General features: G+C 42.0%; 1 protein-coding gene and 1 long non-coding RNA gene across 2 annotated transcripts; one reads left to right on the plus strand and one right to left on the minus strand.

Moving 5' to 3' along the window:
• The first annotated feature begins 762 nt into the window (after positions 1–762).
• On the plus strand, positions 763–21,480 carry MAPK1 (mitogen-activated protein kinase 1). Its single transcript, XM_026716184.2, has 9 exons — positions 763–1,110; positions 9,379–9,561; positions 10,200–10,389; positions 11,754–11,870; positions 12,401–12,515; positions 12,711–12,842; positions 13,239–13,348; positions 14,976–15,103; positions 16,298–21,480. The coding sequence occupies exons 1-8, from the start codon at positions 968–970 to the stop codon at positions 15,090–15,092; spliced, it is 1,107 nt and encodes a 368-aa protein (XP_026571969.1). The 5' UTR covers positions 763–967; the 3' UTR covers positions 15,093–15,103; positions 16,298–21,480.
• LOC148124642 (uncharacterized) lies at positions 3,920–7,592 on the minus strand. The gene is made up of 2 exons (XR_015739627.1): positions 7,354–7,592; positions 3,920–6,543 (listed from the first exon to the last, which is right to left on the minus strand). It is a non-coding gene; the product is annotated as an uncharacterized LOC148124642 (long non-coding RNA).
• Positions 21,481–23,230: the final 1,750 nt, after the last annotated feature.

Below are 23,230 nucleotides of genomic sequence, written 5' to 3' on the forward strand. Positions count from 1 at the left end.
TCACTCTTTTCTATCACTGATGATGTTACTTAGTTTGGATAATGAAACGTCTGCAAGAAAAAAACTAGGAGAGGCAGCATAAACATTTAACCAACGTTCAATATTTAAAAAATATTGATTGATTAATGCATTGCTCGGAGCAGGGGCTTCCTGGAGATCGGCCTGCTTTTATTAAAAAAAATGTTAAGCCGAAAAATTAGTCTTCATCAATTCTGCAGAAATCTCACCCTCTGGGGGTAATTCTAAGATGCTTCAAAAATTCACTTCTGGGACTCCCTTGTTCTTCCGAGCAGCACCAGCGCAGGACCACATTTCCAGAAAAGCAAAATCATTCAAGGGAGGCCAATGCAATTTCGGAGGTAGGAAATAAATAAAAATTGCAAAGGACGGAGTGTAAAATTTAAAAAAAAAAAGAGAGAGAGACCACGTGATTTACAGATTTTTCCCCATCTTTTCCTTCTGCAAAACCCCGCCCCTGTGGCCACGCCCCCTTCGTTCACGTCCTCCGCTGCTTTTCTCAGGCCACGCCCCTCGGGCTGCGGCACCCTCTCCGTCCTGTCGGGTGAGGTAGGCTCCCCCCCCATCTCTTCTTCAGCCAATGCGTAAGCCCCTCCCTCTGCCTCCCGCGCGCTCTCGCCACGCCTCTCCCTCAACCGAACCAATCGCAAGACGCGAAGCCGGCCCACTCTCCCACCCGACTCCGGCGAGCGCGCGTGCGCGGTTAGTCAGGGTTAAGCCCCGCCCCGCTTCCCTCAGACGGTTCTTTCAGAGCTGGCGGGTTTGATCGGCGGCCGCTGTTTTTGCGGGGTTCTCTGCGTCGCCTTCCCTCTTTTCGCTTCGTCTAGCCGGAGCGAGCCGAGGAAGGCGAACGGCGGCCTTCCCGCCTCTTTTCCTCCCGCCCGCCGGCCGGTCGGCGCCCCTTTCCCCCCCCCCCCTCAGCCTCGCCTCTCCCCTCACGGATACCAACATGGCGGCGGTGTCGGGGGCCGCCGTGGGCAGCTGTGGGAGCCCTGCCGGGGTCCCGGAGATGGTGCGCGGGCAAGTCTTCGACGTGGGGCCTCGCTACACCAACCTCTCCTATATCGGGGAAGGGGCTTACGGGATGGTCTGGTAAGGATGGGGATGGGAATCCGGCTGCGCGGGCGGGGGGCGCGGCCGCTCTGCAAATAGGTGGGACCGCTGCTCCCTTCGCTGCCTTTTTCAACGGGGGGATGATGGAGAGGGTGGTCCAGGCGGCGGCGGCGGGGGAGAGATGGGGAGACGTTTGGACAGGTTGGACCGCAACACCCATCGTTGTCCCAGCCTTCTCTCATCTTGGTAGGGGATGATGGGAATCTAGGTGGAGGCTGGGTGGGTTGCTTTCCAGACCTTTCTGTCTTAGTGGGGGGATGATGGGGATGATGGTCCAGACGGGGGGGGGGGGAGATGGGGAGCCGTCCAAGAGAGGTTGGACCATGACTCCCATCATTGTCCCAGCCTTGTCCCATTTAGTAGTGGATGATGGGTATCTAGGAAGAGACTGGGTGCGTTGCTTTCCAGACCTTTCTGTGTTGGTTGTGGATGATGGGCGGGGAGGTACAGCAGAAGCAGGTTCCAGCCACATTGGATCACAACTCCCAGCCTTCTCAAGCTGGTAGTGGATGATGGGAATCTTGGTGGGGGCTGGGTGCATTGCTTGCCAGACAGGGAGTGGAAAGCACTCCACTTTCCAGACAGATTGGACCACAAGTCCCATTGCTTTCCCAGCCTTCTCATGGCTAATAGCGGGCGATGGGGTTGTAGGTTGAGGCTGGGCGGTGCATTGCCTTCCAGACAGGTGGGAGCATAGCTCCCCCCGCTCCCCCCCCAGAACCTTTCTGACCTAGTGATGGATGATGGGGATGGGGGTCCAGGCAGGGGAAGGATGGAGAGCCCTGTGTTCCACCTTTCAGACAGATTGGATCACAATTCCCATTGCTGACCCAGCCTCGTTGGGGATGGAGATCTAGATTGAGGGCTGTACATGCTGCTTTGCAGACAAGTCGGACCACAAGAACCATCACTACCCCAGGGTTCGGAGGTCCATCCTAGACTTCCAGTGGATGATGGGGATCCGGACTGAGGAGAGGTTGGAGGCCATGAATGCTGCCTTCTAGATGGATTGGACCACAACTCCCATCTACTGCCCCAGGGAGCAGGGGACCTTCCCGTTCCGGCAGTGGGATGGTGGTCCATCCTGGAGAGAGGACCAGGGCTTGACTGCTGCCTTCTAGCCAGGTTGGACCACAACTCCCATCGCTGCCCACGGAATCGGAGAAGGGCCTTCTCATGTTGGTGATAGATGATGATATGGAGTCTGGAAGCCACCAGCATCTTCTAGATGTGTTGCTCCACCTTCCTGTCACATTTTAAGTGACAAGAGCCATAGCAGCCCACCCCATCTTCAAAGAATCTGAGCTTCTTTGGGCCCTGACCCATCTGCACAAACTTGAGTTGTGGTTGCCGCAGCCTTTTTAATTGCAAACCTGTCGCCTGTTGATTGATTTCTGTTTTGTTCTGCATCTCATACAGGAGCAAAAGGCAGCCTAGACACAGTCCCCCCCCCCCATTTGCAATCAATTTGGGCTGGGCCAAGAAAGAAAGAACATCTGGCCCTGAATCACCCCAACGTTTTTCATGGCTGAGTGTGCAACAGGGTCCCCCTATTCAAAAATCACCACCTTCACTGCCGCACCATGCTAATATTCTGTTCTTGACTAGCCACGATGATCTACATATATTACACTTAATGCAGTTGGGTGCCTAGATTGCATTTAACATCTATAAAGGATGAAGTCAAGAGCTTGGAGACTGCAGAGCAATCTTGGGCATTTTTATTTGGGAATGAAACCAACCAGGTTCAAACTTGTTAACTCCTAGTTAAAATATCCTTAAGATTGCAGCCATGTCTGTTTAAAAAAACACATTTGTTTTGCCTATTCTTCCTCAATGAGGCATTCAGGGTGCCTCATAATGTAAAGCAGTCAAAATAGGTACATATTGATGTATATCAGTGATCTATTTATTTAAAGCAGTCACTTCTGTTTTCTCTATCTGAATTCCCATTATTTTCCAAAGGAATCTATATCTTATATCTAAATTTCATTATGCTGTTTATGTACCCGGAAAACATTTTATGCCTTATATTTTAATTGTGCCAAATTCCATGGGGAAGCATTGTTTTTAGGCAATTGTAACCTAAAATAATGAATCTTGCCTCAAGAAGCATATATTTCAAATTTTCATTTTGATCCTACGCACATTTCCCCAAAATGTAATTAGACTTTGCTGCCACAAATAAAATATAATGCGTATTATTGGTATAACAGCTATAAAGATCTAAGCTACTATCTCCTTTCCCAGATTACTTAATAAAACACTCTCATGCCCAAATTTCTTTGCCTGCTATAATTTCAGCAAATCACTTTATGCTGTTGCTATCTATACAATGTAAATATGACATTTAATGCCAGATATTAATTATTAACTATACTGTTCTTTGCAAGTGTGAAACTGAGTACATTATGTGTTTGTATAAGGGTGCCTGTGTTACATAGGTAGAGTGAGTGTATGCCAGGTATTATTTAATACATGTCATATGTGAGTTTTCTGGGTGTCCAGAAAAATACCAGAAGAACATCTGATCCTTTACTGTATACTAAGCTAAGGGGGTGGGGGAGCAAAGACCCAGAGCTCAACTATTCTCAAGTCTATTTTACTGTTTGTTGCTCATGGGGTGTCATTTTTTTTTTATCTCTGTTGGTACTCCCTCTTGCTGTATTTCCTTAATCCCTGTTTGGCATGGCTGCGCTTGCTGAAATCAGATAAGATTTTCAGTTGGGTTTGGACGAAAACTTATTGTATATTGTTTGAATTACAGCAGGAGACTAGGCCAAATATTAAAAAAATGGCAATTTATTTTTGTAGGGGTTTTGATGGCTAGCTTGTTGGGTCTTATATAATTTTAAAAATTTGGGTACAGGAAGCTGTGAGAGCAGGGAACAGAGCCTTTTCTAGTTACCAGAGCCAGCGAGGGGGGAAGTGATATATTACAGGTTTACAGTTGTGAAGGCTTTGTGCTTAACACAGCTGGTGCTGCTCTTTTTCAACTGACATTCAGCAAGGCTCTGTTCCCCTGTTGGGGTCTCCTGTGTTGTGTGGACTAGCCAGTCTGAAGTCAGAATTTAATGCCCGTCAATCAAGTGCCTGCTGTCACAGTGTGCAGGATCTATCACACCAATATCAGTTCAGAAGGATAGGCAGGAAAGTGTTTGGTTCATAGCGTATGCAGAGTCTACTTTACATTAAGGTCTTTTTAGTTAATTGTTTTCCTCTTTAAAAAAAAGACTGCTCAGCTCTTAGCTTTTTTTTTTAATCAATGCAAGCTGGCATAAGTGCTCAGATCTTCCACTGGGGAATTGCCTTTTTCCAATTCAGCATAATGAGCTAGATGGTAATTCATTTTTAAAATTCTAACATCTTTATACTTAACAGCTGCTTCACTACTTGACTAATCCATGGATAGGTTTGTCTTACTAAAATTTCAATCCGGTAATATAAATTTTGAAGAAAATACAGTATTAATAAGTTAATTGAAAGAATTGTGATTCTATTATACAAACCTTTGCATTATAGATGTGATACTAATACTTCATATTGTACTTTATTTCTGTGAAAACTGTTTCTGAGATTTCGTCATAGGTATGTGGCAGTCAGCTGCAACTGTTAGCATCAGCTAAGACAGGAATTTAAATTCTGTGTATGCAGATTAGTGAGAATTTAAGACAGCCGTGGTTTATATACTTTTCAGCAGATTATAAGCATATGAACATCCTGATTCGGAGTCAACTTATTAATGCTTCCATTCCATGAAAAACTTCAGAATGTTGAACATGTTCAGTATCTTTGCTAGACTCACATCTGAGGCCTTTCACCAGTGAGGTTCCCGGGGTATGCTAAAAACAGTGACCAAAGGTTTTTCTTACCCAGATCCCTACCCAGGTTTGTATGTCTGTTTCAATGTCAAATGAACATGCTAGTTAGGCAGACCAAAAAGATTTCACTAAAGCTGGAAAACATTGCTTGTTTGGATACGAAATTTATCCTCTGGTTTTCTCTAATTTCTTTCTTCAACATAGTTTCATTCTGTTACCGTGGCTGGATTCATCTAACATTGCAAAACCAAAATGGTTTTTTTTTCCTTAGCATGTTGGGCAAACCTAATCACCTGTGGTTTAATAAGTCATGGTTAAGTGAATCGTGTCTTAATAGGAAGAAGTACAGCCTTTGATGATTTTTCCTTTCCCTTTGGGCAGTCTTTACAACCTTACCTGACTGAACAGGGTTCCCTGGCAAAGTCTGCCAGGCTCGGCCTTGGGTGGTTATCTTTTCCCACTTCTGAAACTTTAATCTGTATTTTTTCTTCTGCGTAGCCATTTGCACATTGCCATATACCTGTCCTCTTCTGTTCAACTTTCATTCTAGACCTCTTGTGGCTTTCTCCCTTTCTCTCCCTGACTTACTTTCCATTCTGTGCCTTGGTGATTCCGCATTCATGTTCACCTTTTTGAACCATATGCTTCCCGTTTTCTCTGGGACAGATTTTTTAAAAATATATTTTGGTGAACCATAATCTCATATTGAACCCTAATGGCTTTCCTTGAATCCCTTCTGCAAAATTCTGGCTTCTTCTTGTCCTTTTTTTTTGTAGCCTGATCACAATTTTCTTCCTTCGATGTCTCTTTTTCGATGTGCAGTGTACTGATTCTGCAGTCATCTTTAATACGTTATTTCTCCTGTCACTTCTGCCTACGCTTCGGGGCTTGTAACTTAGGAACATTGGAAGCTGCCTTCTCTGGGTTCTCTTGCATAATTCTTCAGAATCCTGGCCTAACATTCACCGACGAGCGTGCCAGCGTTCTCTATCTGATTTCTTCAAGCACATCTTGGGATTTTATTTTATTTTTTTCCCAGTGGGTAACGCTGAATCTTTTAGGATTGAAAAAGCTTTTAATGTTGCATCGGAACACAACTCTCACCTTATCTCTCGACCCACAAGATATAATGCGAAGCTAGAATTTGAAGTTGGCTGCTACCTGCTTCATTTAAAGAAGGAAGTGGCAGGTGGCTTTTTTTATATATATGACGAGTGCTTGTACGGGTTCCTACCTGCAGGAAGAGTGAAGAGAAAGCCTGTAGTCTTGAGAATAATCAGTCAGGTCTTGAATCATTAATCCTTTTGAGTGTGGCCACTGAAATAATACAGTAGTATCAAGACTTCTGTCTTTAACTCATCCCTTTCTTTGGCTTTGGATTCAGGAGATCACAATTACAGGTAGTCCTTGAATTACAGCAGTTCATTTAGTGACTGTTCAAAGTCACAACAGCGTTGAAGAAAGTGACATGACTATTTTTCACAGTTGCAACCTTTGTAGAATCCCCCACGATCATGTGATCAAAGTTCAAATGCTTGGCGACTGGTTCATACTTATGACCATTGCTGTGTCCCAAGGTCACGTGATCCTTCTACAAGCAAAGTCAAGGAGGAAGTCATTCACTTAACAACAGGGTTGATAACTACAGTGATTCACTTAACAACTGTGGCAAGAAAGGTCATAAAATGGGGCAAAATTCCCTTAACAAACGTCTCTCTTAACAACAGAAACGTTGGGCTCAATTGCGGTCGTATGTCGAGGACTACCTATATTGCTCACCCCTTCTAGTTGCAAAAGCTGAGTTTCCCGAGCTGCTGAATTTCTTTGAAAGAAATGTGATTAAAGCTGCCAGTTGTAGGTTCGTGTCCCTTTTTCCTCTGTTACATTCCAGACATCATCTGGTCTCAGTTTGGCTCTAATAATAGTTGTTTCTTTGTTTTTTTTCTGCCAAAGCCTATACTTGTTCCACCTTTGCTCTCAGTTTATGCTCCAAGTTTGTTTTTGTTTTGTTGTTCTCTTTCTCTAAGAATAAAGTCGATGACAAGCACTTCTCACAGGCTACTCTATTTCCTAGTTCGGTAAAAGGATATAAACATGTCCTTTTTCACTTTTTAGTAGCCTGGATGACAGCAAAACCCCATCTCTCTCAGATAGCCGTCATAGTCTTAAAATTCTGATTTGCCATAAGGGATCCATTCTTACTGTGACAAAGAATTAAAACATTCCAGTAGAATTCTTCCAATTCCTAGTGTGGACTTCCTGAAATTGGGCACTCCACAGGTGCATTGACCAACTCTCATGCAGGGCTATTGAAATAATCTTTGGAATATGCTATATAGACCTTTACATTTTCAGGTTAAATAGGCAACTCATCAACTGTGAAGCAAGAATGGCCATTTACCTGGGATCCTGAGAAGGTTGTGATCCTGAACCTTTCAAAGCAGGATCACTCCTGGGCTTGACAAAGGTGCACTGGCAAATCAGTGATTCGTTGCTCAGCAACAAAGCGAAGGAACTTATTTTCTAACCCGTCAAGCAGATTGTACCCTGATCTTTGATCTAGGTAATAGCTCTGGCCTCCTTCCCAAAGAATTCTGGGAATCAGGTCCCTGTACACTGGTTTGGGGAGAGCATCTGATTAAGGAAGGTTATGAAACATTTCTTTGCTCAGTTGTTATGACCCACCCAGAGTCAACAAGAGTTGGGCAGCATGCAAGTTTAATCATTCTAATCCTCTTCCCCTTCGTCAGGAATATAAAAATTAATTATTCTTAGGTATCAGCCTTTTATTTCACTTCAGTGTGTGATTCACCTGATTTGCACACACATAGATATCTAAAGCTCTTGTTTCCTAATAACTTTCTTTAGCTTTTGATAGTGGGTTTCTTATTCTATTAGTTTTCTCTTCCAGATAATTGTATCACTTATAAATCTGTTACTACACAGTTCTCTGAAAATCTTCCTTTTAATTCGGTTAACTTCATGGGGAAATATTCTTTCTCTCTTAAAGAGTAAAAATGGAGGATAAAAGCAGGCTGGATTTAATCCTTCCTGAATTCCTTTAGGGTTAAATTGGCTGCAAGTTGGGTTTTTTTTTTTTGCAGAAGTTTTGTTTACTTAAAGCATTTTTAACCTCTTTAATTAGAAAAGTTGCCTGAAAACTCACAAAAATCCTTGCAAAGAGAGTGCCTGGCTCCAGACTTATATCTGTAATACATGACACAGGAGGAAAAGGCAATCTGATTTACAGTTGGTATAATGATTATCTAGAAATAGCTCATTTATCCTGTTTGAAAAGCTCCTGCTGAATGACCCTGGTGGGAAGAACAGAGAGTGAGAATCTCAGCCAAATTTGGCTTCAATTCCTTTTTGTCTTCTGCTTTATTGGAATGGACTATAGGAGTCATCCTTCGCTTATATAGTTAGACTATAGGAGTCATCCTTTGGTTGAAAACTGAATTGGTGATCTATTATTAGGCTTGAAATCTGGAGTGAAATTTAAGCTAAATTAAGTGTGGTCGCCAAGCAACAGCAAGAACTGGGTCGACAAAGCAATAATCTTGCTACTTTTCTAAGAACACATTCCTTAAACTTTTCAAGATTCAGATAAGCTTACATATTAGTGCTCCTCAGTGTTGAAAATCCACCAGAGCAGAAAATGAGCATTGTCAAAGGACAAGGAAGGCAAATGGGTGGCTGGATTAATGTATCCAAATCCACAGGAAAAGTCCCACTTGTTTATTATTATCCTTTGCTAAATTGTAGCACTTTAAAAAAAACAACCTTTTAACCATATAATAGTATGTTTACAGAGATGGGCAACGTTGTCTAAATTATCTACGTTTTGAAATAGGAGTTAAAGTGAATATTTCTGTGTTTTTGATTCAGTTTACATGTGCTGGACATTATGAGGTTGTCCAAATTAGTTTGCTCTTCTTCCTCCTAACAGCCCCTCCTGCCCTAAAAATGGTGAATGGGTATCAGGGTGTCCTAATTTGGAGGACCCCAAGCCCTCTTGTTCCCTAGATTACAACCTACCCCTTAAACACAACCCTACAATCCTCACTGTCTCTGAAATTAGGCAAGATCGTCATGAAAAGAAATGGGTGGATCAACCTCAGTGTCTATAATGCTGGAGCCTACTCTTTGTTTTAAGCAACTTTTCTTTTGGGACCAACAATTTCTATCTACTACATTGCTGAGAAGGAAACAATATGAACATATAGAGAAGAAACACAATATGGGCAAAGATTTAGAAGAAAAATGTGTGCTCTGCAATTTTTGTGGTTGTTGGCACCAAAGGAAGATATAGTTGAAACTTAATCAAACATTGGTTGGAAGACAAGGTGGAGATGCTGCTAAATTATTTAAGAAGGTCTCTTGTTTTGCCGATCGTTGAGTTTATTTTATCACCTTTTTTTTCCAGTTCGGCCTATGATAATTTGAACAGAGTTCGGGTGGCGATAAAGAAAATCAGCCCTTTCGAACACCAGACTTACTGTCAAAGAACCCTGAGAGAGATCAAAATCCTGTTGCGTTTCAAGCATGAAAATATTATTGGGATCAATGACATCATTAGAGCTCCAACTATTGATCAAATGAAAGACGTGTATCCTTTAAACACCCTACATCCTTCTATTCTCATTGTCATCTTTTCTTTGAGTTAAAGTAAAATTATTTATTCTGGTTATTATTATATGCATAGGTTGTGCTCGACTTACAGCAGTTCACTTACTGACCGTTTGAAGTTACAACGGCACTGAAAAAAGTGACTTACGACTATTTTCCACACTGATGACCCTTGCAGCATCCCAATTTGGATGTAATTTACATGATGATATATTCACTCACATTTATGACGGTTGCAGTGTCCCGGGGTCATGTGGCCCCCTTTTCGACCTTCTGACAAGCAAAATCAGTGGGGAAGCCAGATTCACTTAACAACTGTGTTACTAACTTAACAACTCAGTGATTCACTTAACAAACATGGCAAGAAAACTCATATAACTCACTTTAACCAATTTCTCACTTAGCAACATAAATTTTGGGCTCAGTGGTGGTCATAAGTGGAGGACTACCTGTATACTTCTATGCATGAACCACGCAGAAATTTTGTCATTGTTTCCGTTTTGTAGTTGTATATTCTGTAATACAGAAGTACGACTTTAAACATCTCAGAAGCTCAGCCAAAGTACATTCTCTGATATAACGCATGTGTTGGTTTTGTTGCCTTAATTCACTTTTCAGCTACATTGTGCAAGATCTCATGGAGACAGATCTTTACAAACTCTTGAAGACTCAACATCTCAGCAACGATCACATTTGTTACTTCCTTTACCAAATTCTGAGAGGATTGAAATACATCCATTCAGCCAACGTATTGCACAGGGATCTCAAACCGTCCAACCTGCTGCTAAACACTACTTGTGATCTCAAGGTCTGTATTTAGCTTTTTAGGAACAGCTCAAGGGATTACAGATTACCAAATAACAGAGTTCGAAGGGGGGACCTTGGAGGCCTTCTAGTCGAGCCCCCTGCTTAAGCAGGAGACCCTATACTCTATGTGCATGACTGCATTCCCACTCATGCTAGTAATACTATTGCTAAATTTGCAGATAATACAACAGTGGTGGGACTCATCTCCAGGGGGGATGAGTCTGCCTACCGAGATGAGGTGGACCGGTTGCTTTCGTGGTATGGAGACAATAACTTGGTCCTCAACACCAATAAGACCAAGGAGCTTATAGTGGATTATAGAAGGAACGGATCAGACATCCAGCCCTTGCTTGTCGATGGATTCCTGAGTGGAGCAAGTGGCCAGTTTTAAGTTTCTGGGTGTTATAAAAGAGGAGCTGACCTGGGGTGCCCACATTGCAGCCCTGGTCAAAAGGGCCAACATAGATTATACTACCTGAGGCTTCTCGGAAAACAACTGAATGAAGAACTGCTGGTGACTTTCTACCGCTGCACCATAGAGAGCATTTTAACATACTGCACCTCTGTATGGTTTGCCAATTGCACAGGGGCAGACAGGAAAGCACTCCAGAGGGTGAATGTCATTGCCCAGAGGATCATGGGTTGCCCTCTCCCCTCTTTGGAAGAGCTTTATAGCTCCCGCTGCCTTAAGAAAGTTCCATCTCATCCTGGGAACCCTTTTTTTTTTAACTATTACCATCTGGCAGATGGTACAGAATAATAAAAACAAGGACAAATAGGCTGAAAAAACAGCTTCCAGCCAAGGGCAGGAGCTCTTTTGAATTCTGCTGTATAGTGCAGTGTTGGTGCAGTGTCGGGGATCTTGGTTCAATGTGTGGAGGGTGAAGGATGTGTGTTTGTGTTCATTTCATGGTCATGGTCATGATGTGCATTGAAGACGGTGTTTGATTTTGCTGTAGGAGGTGCAGTGACAAAGTAAACTAAACTATACCATTTCAGACAAATGGTTGTCGAGTCTCTTGAAAGCCTCCAGTGATGGGGCACCCACAACTTCTGAAGGCAAGCCATTCAATTGGTTGATTGCTCTCACTGTTAGTAAACTTCTTCTTAGTTCTAGGTTGCTTCCTCCCTTGGTTAATTTCCATCCATTTTTTCTTGTCTTGACTTCTGGTGTTTTGGAAAATAGGTTGAGCCCCTTTTCTTTGTGGCAGCCTCTCAAGTATTGGAACACTGACATCTCTGCAGGCTTTTCCCCTTGTGGAATATATCCCCTTTTTTAAAAAATGAATTTTGCTGTCTCAAAAGAAAAAAGAAACCCTACTCTTTCTCAAAACAGCAACAATCCTTTCTTCTATCCCATAATAGATATGTGATTTTGGTTTGGCTCGCGTGGCAGACCCAGATCATGACCACACTGGTTTCCTGACAGAATATGTAGCTACACGTTGGTACAGAGCTCCTGAAATCATGTTAAATTCTAAGGTGAGAGTTGAAATCTTTTGTATTTAATATTATAGCAGAGTTTTTGATCCAAATCATGGAAATCATTTTCCTCATGGAAATCCATTATTAGTCCTGTTTAGCTGAGTTAGCCTAGTTTATGTAAAATATTAGTTTAACTTTGCTGATCATAAAATGGTGGTTCCTGTTTTTTTTTTTTCTAGAATATTGTCCTGGGATTTTTTTTGTGTGCATGTGTGTGTTATGTGTAGGCTCATAGCTGGATAACATGTATACTATCCATTTAAAGTTGTTATTTAATATCTATGTGTTGAAACATGTCCTGTGGATGCCAAGGAATTGAACTTTAGGTATAGTGGTTTATGGAGTTGTATAAACAAATATTTTTTATAGTGCATTTTTATAATGCTTCAAGAAATCCTAAGTATAAAGTCTAAAATATTGTTAAATGGTAGAAGTAGTGACATGCTAGAAAATGGTCATATTCGAGAACTCCAGAACTGTAAAATATACAACATTATAGCAAATGTTTTTCCCCTTGTTATCTCTAGGGATATACCAAATCCATTGATATTTGGTCTGTGGGCTGTATTCTGGCAGAGATGCTATCAAACAGACCCATCTTCCCAGGAAAACACTACCTTGATCAGCTCAACCACATTCTTGGTAAAAGAAATATTTTTACACATAAATAATACAGAGACTCTTAACATGTCTAATTGGTGTTTCTTCCTTTTTCTTTATTTGTTAGAAGTAGGAACTTGAGCAAACGATAATAAATTTAAGTTACTTATATTCACCAGACAGATATACTTTATTTTTGCAATAATTTCTCTTCCTTTTTCCCCCTTCATGTTGCAGGAATTCTTGGGTCTCCTTCCCAAGAAGACTTGAACTGTATAATCAACGCAAAAGCGAGAAATTACTTGCTTTCTCTACCTTATAAAAATAAAGTTCCCTGGAACAGATTATTTCAAAATGCTGATCCCAAAGGTAATTTAAAAGAATAAGATTCTGACGTTCTGGAAAAACCATGGCATAAGATGAGTTATAGGAAAAATTACAAGAGCTGAGATTTGTAACAGTCCCTACTCTTTCTCTTTCTTCATTAATGCTCATATCCAAAGAATTAGCCCTCCATATTTATGATATTCCTCGTGAATACGTTGAAAAATGTACAAGCATTTCCTGTTTTCTTCTCGGTAAATGTTTTTATTGTAGGTGAAGTCCTGCTCAGACTAGAGCCTTCCTTTTGTGGTTGCTCCGTGAAATTATTTTGCAACCCACAAGGGGGGGAGGGGGAATTTAAACATTATTCAGCATGTTCTGTATGCATGTTCAGGATGAGTAGAACGCAAGCCAAACTAATTCTAAAAATTGTCTCTCTAGCTCTTGATCTGTTGGATAAAATGTTGACTTTCAATCCTCACAAGAGAATTGAAGTGGAAGAAGCTTTGGCTCACCCCTACCTGGAACAGTATTACGACCCCAGTGATGAGGTATGGAGGCTACGGTGGTATCCTGGCTGGTTGACAGTGTAGAAAGACTTTAATTCCAGCGCTTTGAGTTTGGCAGCCAGAGGGGCCAACAAGGGCTTACAGCTCAAATCTTGTTTTATATATTTATTACAGATACCCCTCAACTTGCAACTGTCTGTGGAGATTCTCCAGCTCACGGTTGTCCCAAAGGTGCTTTTTATATTCCTTGCAGTCATTTGCCCTATTCAGGTGACCCTGAGGGCGCACAGATAAATCTCCCAAGTGGCCTCAATGACTGTCAGAAAGAGCGCTAACGACCAGATGACTGCAAAGGAATATAAATCCTTCCATCTTCCACCATTCAGTCAGAACTGAAGAAGCTTCTCAGATGAGAAGTGGAATGTCTTCAAGGAAAAAGCAAAGTCCAGTTGCCTTTTGAAAAAGCACCTTTGGATCAACTTACACCCATTTGTTCAGTCACTGGTTGAAGTTACAACCATACTAAAAAAAGTTACAACAGGTCCTTGGACTTATGACGGTCACTGTAATTCCCCTAGTCACCTGATGACATTTCATGTGCTTGGCATTTATGAAGGTTACAGCATCCTGGGGTCACCATTTGCAGCCTTCCTGGGTGACTTCCAGCAAACAAAAGTCAAATTTCCCCAACGACCTTGTGACTCACTTAATAACTGCAGTGATTCTCTTAAAGATCGTGGCACAAAAGGCTGTAAAATCAGGCGTGGCTCACTTAACAACCACCTTGCTTAGCAGTGGAAATCCTGGTCCCAACTGTGCTGGTAAGTCGAGGACTAGCCGTATACAAGTTTAGCCATTTAATGAGGGTCTCAGTTACAATTTCTGAAGCTGTAAGATTTATTTGCTTTCAAGACAGATGCCTGTAAGAGCTGAACCATACTTCAAAAATAAGGTCAAAAATAGCTGTTCTACCACATTCATAGTTACCACCAATTATTTTCCTTAGCAAATATCAATCAAATGTGTGAAAAATTGTTATCTCGCCAGCTCTCCAAACCATATTTTAATAAATGTAACCTAGTTGGTCCTTGATTTAAGACCACAATTGACCCCAACATTTCTGTTGTTAAGTGAGTTTTGCCCCCATTTTATGACTTTTTTTGCCACTGTTGTTCAGCGAATCTCTGCAGTTGATAAGTTAGTCACCTGGTTGTTAAGTGAACCGGGCTTTCCCACTGACTTTGCTTGTCAGAAGGTTGCAAAAGGGGATCAGCCTGACCTTGGGACACAGCAACGGTCGTAAGTATGAGTTGCCAAGCATCTAAATTTTGATCACGTGACCACGGGGATGCTGTGAATGGTTCTGTGAAAAAACATTCATAAGTCACACTTTTCAATGCCATTGTAACGTTAAGCGGTCACTAAACATTGTAAGTCGAGGACTAACTGTAAAACTTCTGTAACTGCATTTTGATACTGTAGATGTGACTATTTGTGCAGGTAATTTTAGCAAGCGTTATTTTCTGTGATTCATATTCTAATTTTGACCACAAAGTCTTCTGAGCAGCTTTAGAACACTTAAAAAATTGAAAACGTTCCAATTGACATATTCCTATTGTGCCTCAATATCATTCATGTTTCTGATGGTCTGTTCTTTATTTTTCTAAAGCCTGTAGCTGAAGCACCTTTCAAATTTGATATGGAGCTGGATGACTTGCCGAAGGAAAAACTGAAAGAACTAATTTTTGAGGAAACGGCCAGATTCCAGCCAGGATACAGATCCTAAATGGCATAAGGGTAGGTTACTACCTGAGATGGGCAACTTCTTTTGCATTTCATGTAATCATTTGATAAATTTTAAATTATTTCAATATTATCACAGTGAAGGCTTGCAAATCATTAAGCCTTTCCAAAAAAGCTTTGGAAAAATTTACTCAGGAACTCAGGGAGAAGCCCCAAGTGGCTATTCCAAAATTCACCTAAAATATCTGAAAGAATTCAGAAAAACAACCCAAAGCCCTGTAATGGCTTCGGTTAGCTTATGGATTCCCCCCGCCCCCCTCCACTCACACAGTGAGAATGTAGCCTTCCTTTCGAAAGCAGTGATAATTTGCCATTTCATCCACTATTCAATTCATACACCTAGAAAACAGCACTTTTACTATTCTGTATTAACCTTTGTATTGTGAAAGCGGAAATGTCAAACATTTTGCTTTAAGTTTAAAAAAAAAAATGTTTTGTAGGTCTACCTCCAGAAGGAAAATCAAAGGCAAACTTCCCTGAATGTAATGTCACTTTTTATGTATAAGTTGTAAGCTGCCCAGAGTTTCTCAACAGTAAGACGGGCAGCATACAAATTTAATAAATATATAAGGTTCAGGAGCCGCAGTGGGTAGAGTGCAGTGCTGCAGGCTACTCCTGCTGACCACCAGCTGCCAGCAGTTCGACAGTTCGAGTCTCACCAGCTCAAGGTTGACTCAGCCTTCCGTCCTTCTGAGGTCGGTAAAACGAGGACCCAGATTGTTGTGGGGGAGGGGAACTATGCTGTCTCTGTAAACCGCTTAGAGTGGCCTGTAAAGCACTGTGAAGTGGTATATAAGTCTAAGGGCTATTGCTAGTCAGCTTCCGCAGATAATCCTGTGTTATTTTATAATCTGTACAGATAGTTGCCGACTTAAGACCATTTGTTTAGTGACTGTCTGAAGTCACGTGATCCCCTTTTGTGACCCTCTGACGAGCAAAGTTAACGGGGAAGCCAGATTCACTCAGCAGTTGGGTTACCAACTTAACAACTGCAGGGATTCACTTAACAAGGGTGGTAAGGAAGATCATAAAATGGAGCAAAAATCACTTAGCAACAGAAATTCGGGGCCCCATTGCGATCGTAAGTCGAGGACTACCTGTAGGGAGTGATCTCTCTGTCCGACGTGTATGCTCCGTTTTCCATTAAAACGTTCCCCCTTTGTCTTTTTTTTAAAAAATATTTTGTAGGATAAAGGAATTAAAGGGCTGGGCACACTCTTCGCAGACGTTCTCTTCCTGGTTCTTTCTCTATGATTATATGACGTGGCCTCCTTCAGTTTATCCACTAAACATTTCAAGCCATTCAGGAGGACCATTTCTATGGTTGTCCTGGCTTTCTATGTCTTCAGCCGACTTCTCTCTGCGACGCCTGAAGAAACGTTACCAATACTCCTGCGTGTAAACCCCACCCCTCGCCCCGCCCTACCGACCTTTTGCAGGTACTGTCTTTTCTCTCTTAAACACACCACCATTTCGATGACGCCGGTTGGTTTAGACCATGTCCCTTTCTGGTTTGAAAGATGCAGTGTTGGTTTCTGACCTTATTAAGGAGGGCAGGCTGTTTTTATACCTTGAAATCATTTTTCGGTTTTCTAGATTTTTGTAACGGCATTTGAGAGGAAATAATAATAGTAGTAATAATAATAATAATAAAGGAACATTGAGGGCACTTTAAGTCAAGGGCATTCGCCACAACTTTTGCACTTCTTTAAGCTTGCCATGTTTACTGACATGCACAGTACGAGAGGACAGATGCAGGCCTACGCTGTATTTATACTTTTCACTAACCCCCCCCCCCCTTCCGGGCATAAATTAAGGCAGGTCACTTCAGTGCTGAGATGTTTCGGCAAACGATGCAGAAAAACCGCCCCTTCTCTTCCTCCCTCCCACCACTTTATGAGGTCGTAGGCACTTGTGCAATTTTAACTTTGAATGGTACACCTGGGATTTCTAACGCCACACATTTCCAAGGCGCATCTGCTTTCCCAGAAGGCAGTCTGGATTGTTGATTTGAACACAATCCCCACCCCACCCCCCCTGCTGTTTTCAACCCAGCAAAAACGACTTGATAACGAAATCTTACATTTGATGGGTTTCTTTTTTTTTTTCTTCTGGAAACGCATCCAGGGGTGGTAATACGTATTATCCGAGAAACTTTTGTGAACGTTGTAAAAAAAAAAAAAAACTCCACCCAAATGCGAAGAATCCTCATTTGGTACCTTTCTTTTGAATGTATGTGGTGGTCTCTGGAGAAGAAAAAGAAAAGAAAAAAGGAACACTGCATCTTTAAAACAAGAAAGTGGGAACAACTTATTTGCGTAGCATGTCGGCATCTCGCATTTATTTCCTGTAACGTTCCCCCTCTTCCCGTATGCTTCCAGAATTGATAACTCTGGGCCTCTTGTTCAGACAGCTGATTTAAATTGCATTATCAAGACCCCCCCCCAACCCAGGCCCGTGAAATGAACCCGCCACTTGGTTCTGTTTCATCAATACTCTGCTTTTTCTTTCTTTCTTTCTTTTTTTTAATGATAGCTCTTCAAGTATTTGTTTTTGAAACTGTACAGTGTGGAGTTTACTAGATGTTCTGTTCCAGTGCGGTGCCTCATTGACACTTTCTCCCCCCGCCCCCTACTGCTCTTGGTGAGAAATTTTACCTTGTTCTAAAATGATGACGGTGTTCTCCTCCTCGCATGACTGTTAAAAGCTTTCTGTGCACAGATGATTGTCTTAAGTGCCACATAGCTGGAGCTGAAACAAACAAATAAACAAAAAAAAGTTACCTCTTAATTATGCTCAATGAAAATTCTCCCCAGCAAAGAGAACATTTCATCGGGGAGAATAAAAGCGTGTTTTTAGCTGTTCCAACGTCTTTTTTGCTCTGTTGTATTTTGGCAGCAGTGCCCTTGTTACGAATCAAACATTAAAATTTTGTTTTGAAAATTTACCTTTTACTTTTTCCAAATAATTTTGTTTGCCTTTTGAAGATTTTTTGTTAACGGGGAGTCTTGCTGTTTTAGTCTCGGGGTGACGTGTGTTTAATTTTACTTCCTGCAAGGCTGAGAAAGTCCTTTGAGTGGATTCTTAGTGGGCCAGTCGCTATGCATTAATGCTGAAATGAGTAAGTTTTATTTTTCTGTTAACGAAGCTAATCTGGCATTATGGTTCTCAGCTTCATCCACAGTTAGTTAATTTGTTTCTCTGATCCAAAATTCCATTGAGCTCAGTAAGACTGTTTGTTAGGAAATTAGAATTACAGTTTTGGCCTCTTCAAGTGCATCCGAAGTTACGTAAGGTGTATATCAAAGTTTATATTAGGTGTTTGCAGGTGATAGCATTCTACATTAATCCATAAGCAATCAGCCTGCTAAACCAAACTTAATAAATGTGTGTCTTTGAAAGTTACTTTCTGTTAATTCTCATGGAAACTGCAAAAAACAGATTGAGAATATTGTTGGAAAAGGTTTGACAGGTCCCAAGTTCTCTGCAACTTCCTATGACTGTTCAGACCTGTCTTTAGATCAGTCTTTCATTTTTTAAAAACAGAGTTTACTATAATGCCTGCTGTTAAGTTGAGCTGTTCTTGGGGCTTGGCTTGCATCATTATTGCAACATTAATTTGGTGGTTTTAGACTGTTAAGAGTCTCTCAAGTGAGACAACACAGCAGTTTTTGTTACAAGAATGGAAAGCTTTGTTGCCTTTGTTTATTATGTTTTGTACTATCCTATTCACCTGCAATTTACAATTGGACAAGGGAAGCTACAGACAAAACATATTAAAACAGTGCTGCCCCAAACTTTTTGGGCACCAGGGATCGGTTCTGCGGATGTGGTTCTGCACACTGCCTGCATCCCACAGATGTGGCTTTGCTTGTTTGTGCAGCCCGGTTTCTGGCAGGCCAGTGTAGCAGGGGTCAGGGACCCCTGTACTAAAATCTGCTTTGAGATATTCAATCTGTCTGTCAATTGACTTTTGGCCACTAACTGTTCATTAAAGGCACATCTTTTGACAGAATAGAATGTCTTGGTGAAAAAAGTAAGGCTCCACATTTAGGCAAGAAAAACCAAATGCAAAGTTATGGTTATATAGATGATGCCTGGCACAATAGTGGCAATGGTGAGAGGGATCTTGTAGTCCTAGTGGTCAATCACTTAACATGAGCCACCCATGTGCTTGCAGCTGCCCCAAAAAACCTAGCACGATTCTAGGCTGCATTAACAGGTAGAATCAAGGTCACGTGAAGTGTTAATGCCTTGGTAAGACCAGTTTTGGTCACCATGATGTGAAAATATGTTGAAAATCTAGAAAAAGGGCAGAGAAGACGCAGCAAAGATGATTAGGGAACTGGAGGCTAAAAACGTATGAAGAATGGTTGGAGGAATTGGATATGTCTAATCTAGTGAAAAGGACGAGGGGTGACATGATAGCAGCCTTCCAATATCTGAGGGGCTGCCCCAAAGAAGAGGGAGTCGAGCTATTCTCCAAAGCACCTGAAGAAGCAACAAGAAGCAACGGGTGGAAACTAACCAAGGAGAGAAGCAACCCAGAACTAAGGAGGAATTTCCTGGGAGTTAGAACAATGAATCAATGGAACAACTTGCCTCCAGAAGCTGTGAGTAGCAGTTTTTAAGAAGAGATTGGGCAACCGTTTGTCTGAAATGGTATAGGGTTTCCTGCCTAAGGAGCAGAACACTTCCAGGGCCTCTTCCAATTCTGCTATTCTGTTATCATATTCTGTCTTTTTTTAAAGAAATGCTTCTATCTGTACAGTACTAATACCTTATTTCTTATGCCACATATACTAGAAATTACACTATCAAAGAATATGCAATCATATTCATGCCTATTCAAAAAGCTTTGATATATGTAAAAATGGAATATATGGATATATTGGACCTAATATGAATTGAATGAACCTCTGCTGGCCATTTACAAAATACTTTGGATACCACGTTTGAGACTATGCAGATCCATTGGGAAAAATGGAAGACCCTTTGATGAAGATCCTTCATGGAACTCCCCCATGAGTAGGCCAAACAATCTAGTTTAAAAGTAACCTCTTAATTTACCAAAAAATGGTGGATATTAGATGACTGCCTAACCTCCCCAGAGGTTCGGGACCACAACTCCCAGAGTTCTCTGCAAGCATGTTTGCCCTTCCAGGAGTTCTGGTTGTACCATAGTGTCAGGGATACGGCTGGGTGTACCTTAATTCAGGGTGTACCCAGCCAGCAATCCTGGGAGTTGAAGTCCACGAGTCTTAAAGTTGTCCAGTTTGAGACCCTTGCCTTTTAACTGATTATGATGGATTGCGCTTTAGTAACGGAAAGCAATATGTAAGGCAAGTGAAACCCCTAACAGGCAGTGAATTCCCCCAAGCGATTGGGCAGAAATCATTTTCATCCCTGCTGATTCTAGAGTCTAAATGCAGGAACTTTTGAGATATGCACATCTTATATATTGCCAGCAAGCTATAGCACCATCCCAACATCCTGTCCTTTGCTATAGCATGCTCAGATCCGTGCAAGAAGGAATCACACAGGGAGATATGTTCAATTTCCTGAGGCTAAATTGGTTCCTGCAGATGAAACCTTAACTTGGGATGAGCTCAGGTGAGGTAGGCCTAAGATAATGGTTCCAGCCAACAATGTTTTGACGCAATTCTCAGTTGAACGGTAAATTATTTTTTGTTTAGCGTCGAAGGTTTGTGTTCTAGGAAAGCCTCAAAGTAAGTTCAGGTTTAGATTTTAGAGCACGGATTTTTAGGGTTAGGCTTGGTTGTTGCCAAGAATCTTAAGAACACCCAAGTTAGGGAAATTGAGATTAAATTACTGAAGCCTTGAGGAAGACTATCATGTCAGTTTGGATGAAAACTGGAAGAAATGGTATATCGTCTGAGGACAAATGCTCAAAGGTTGCAACGTCCGTTTACTCTTTTTGCCTTTTCTCGTGGCGTGTCAGTGTATAACGCACTACTTAAGGAAATAACGTTTTGCTTTTCTATTGCTTTGTACTGTTGGTGCCTTAGTCATGTACTCCAAGCCCCCCCTGCATAGCTAGTTTTAGTTAATGGTTAATTTAAAACCTGAAACGAAAGCATAATTTTATAAAGGGTTTCCCGTATGTTACCTGATAACACAAAACGTTTCTGTCGTGTGACAAACTTTATGATTTGGTTCTTACGCTATGTATAGGATTATTGTAAGTAGAGAAAGTTTATATTTTTGTCTTCTGTTGTAAGCGTACATGCTTTTTTTTTTTTAAAAAAAGTAATGGAACAGTTAAATGTCTTGTTAATACATGCCATCAGTTTCCTGTAAAAACAAATGTGAAGGAACTCATTAAATTTGACCCTGGATTACTAAAGCAACCCAGTAGTCGTGGATATTTGGAATAGGGGGGGGGGTCTTTTTTCAAAACCAATTCATAACGCACACATTTTCTACAATACAGGTGGGTCCTCGGATTTACAACCACAATTGAGCCCAACGTTTCTCTTGCTAAGCAAGACAGCTGGTTAAGTGAGTTTTTGCCCCACTTTCCTTGCCACATTTGTTAAGTGAATCACTCCAGTTAAGTGAATCACTCCAGCTGCTTCCCCATTGATTTCGCTCGTCAGAAGGTCGCAAAAGCGGGGAGGGGTCCACATGATTCTGGGACACCACAACCATCATCAAATATTGTTATTACTGTTGGCAACTAATAAAAGACCACAGAAATATTTTACAAGTTAACATTCAGCTCCCCTCGCTTCCGTTTTGGGGGCTGTAAGCCGTATTGGGAAGACGAAAGGGGGAATTGGTCCACTCACCATTGGGTCATTTTCGCCCTCGTCCTCACTGTCATAAGGATCCGGCGACCGGTCATCGTTGTCCGGGGTTCCTCCCTCTTCATCTGGATGGAGAGGGACCTCTGCAGCCTGATGGACCTTCTGGGCCAAGCGTACGAATTTTGATCACACACCCCTGGGGACGCTGCAACGGTTGTTAAGTGTGAAAGACGGCCATAAAGTCTCTTTTCTTCCACGATGTTGAAACTTCGGTCACTAATTGAACTGTTGGAAGTCAAGGAACTACCCGTATACCATCAAAGCAAATTACAAAGCCGCTAAGAGCAGAGGAAAGGGGCTAATTCAGGCATCGGTTATTCCACATGAAAAATGGCCCAGGTAAAATAAACGATTAAATAAATAACTGCTACCTTGGCGATGTGAGAATCCAACCACCGATACCCCAAGAACACCAGGTGGCCTCCTTTCCCCCCTGTCCTTTAATCTCTCGCAAACTTCACCCTCCAGTGATACCTTTATCTCCTAGTTCCGTTTCTATTAAGTGATTCACACACACTTTCCAGGTGCCCTTGAAACAAGTTTAATCCATGTGGCAAAGGAAAACATATATTTTGCTGGAGCTGCCACAAGGTGTCAGTAACGTTTTAAGAGATTCCTGTGTCTCTTTTCTCCTGATCTCTCTGGGCCTGTCTCTGGGTCACAAGAGCCGAGCCAAGCTAGCTAGGAATCCTTGGGGATGACGGTGGACACCATTCGGGGACCCTCCTTGAGGGTCTTGGGGTGGAGTGTCTAGAAACTCAATAGACAGCCCACCCCACCCCAATGATCCTCCTGGGTAACCAAGCCTCTGGCATCCTGGCCGGACTACAGCTCCCATCGGCCTCCCCCAGCCAGAGAGGCCGCAGACGGAACATCTCTTTCGATTCGCTTTACGGCGGATTCATCGGGGGGGCTGCTTTGCTGGTGATCTCGCGACCCCCGGAGATCACAATGTAAAAGCATCGTGTGTGCTATCAACGATCGGACAGAAAAGCCAGCGGCCCCCATCCCCCCTGTGCGTGCCAGTGGAGGACGACAACAACACCCATCCTCCCCAGCCATCCTTCTCCCATCAGGGGCTCAAGTTGCAAGGCGAGCTAAGTGTGGTGGCAGAAAAGGAGGGGCTGCTTTGAATGCTTCCCTGCATCCAGGGTGGAAATGATGAAGATGAGGATGATGATAAGGATAGACATTGATAATTGATAATAAAAATAGATTAATAAAATAGCAACAGTAGCAACAATAATATAATGCAATTAATATAACAATAACAAAACAAGAAAACAGCAAC

This window comes from Pseudonaja textilis, chromosome 15, assembly GCF_049901715.1.
Source record: "Pseudonaja textilis isolate UNSWEBS1 chromosome 15, rPseTex1.2, whole genome shotgun sequence".
NCBI lineage: Eukaryota > Metazoa > Chordata > Lepidosauria > Squamata > Elapidae > Pseudonaja > Pseudonaja textilis.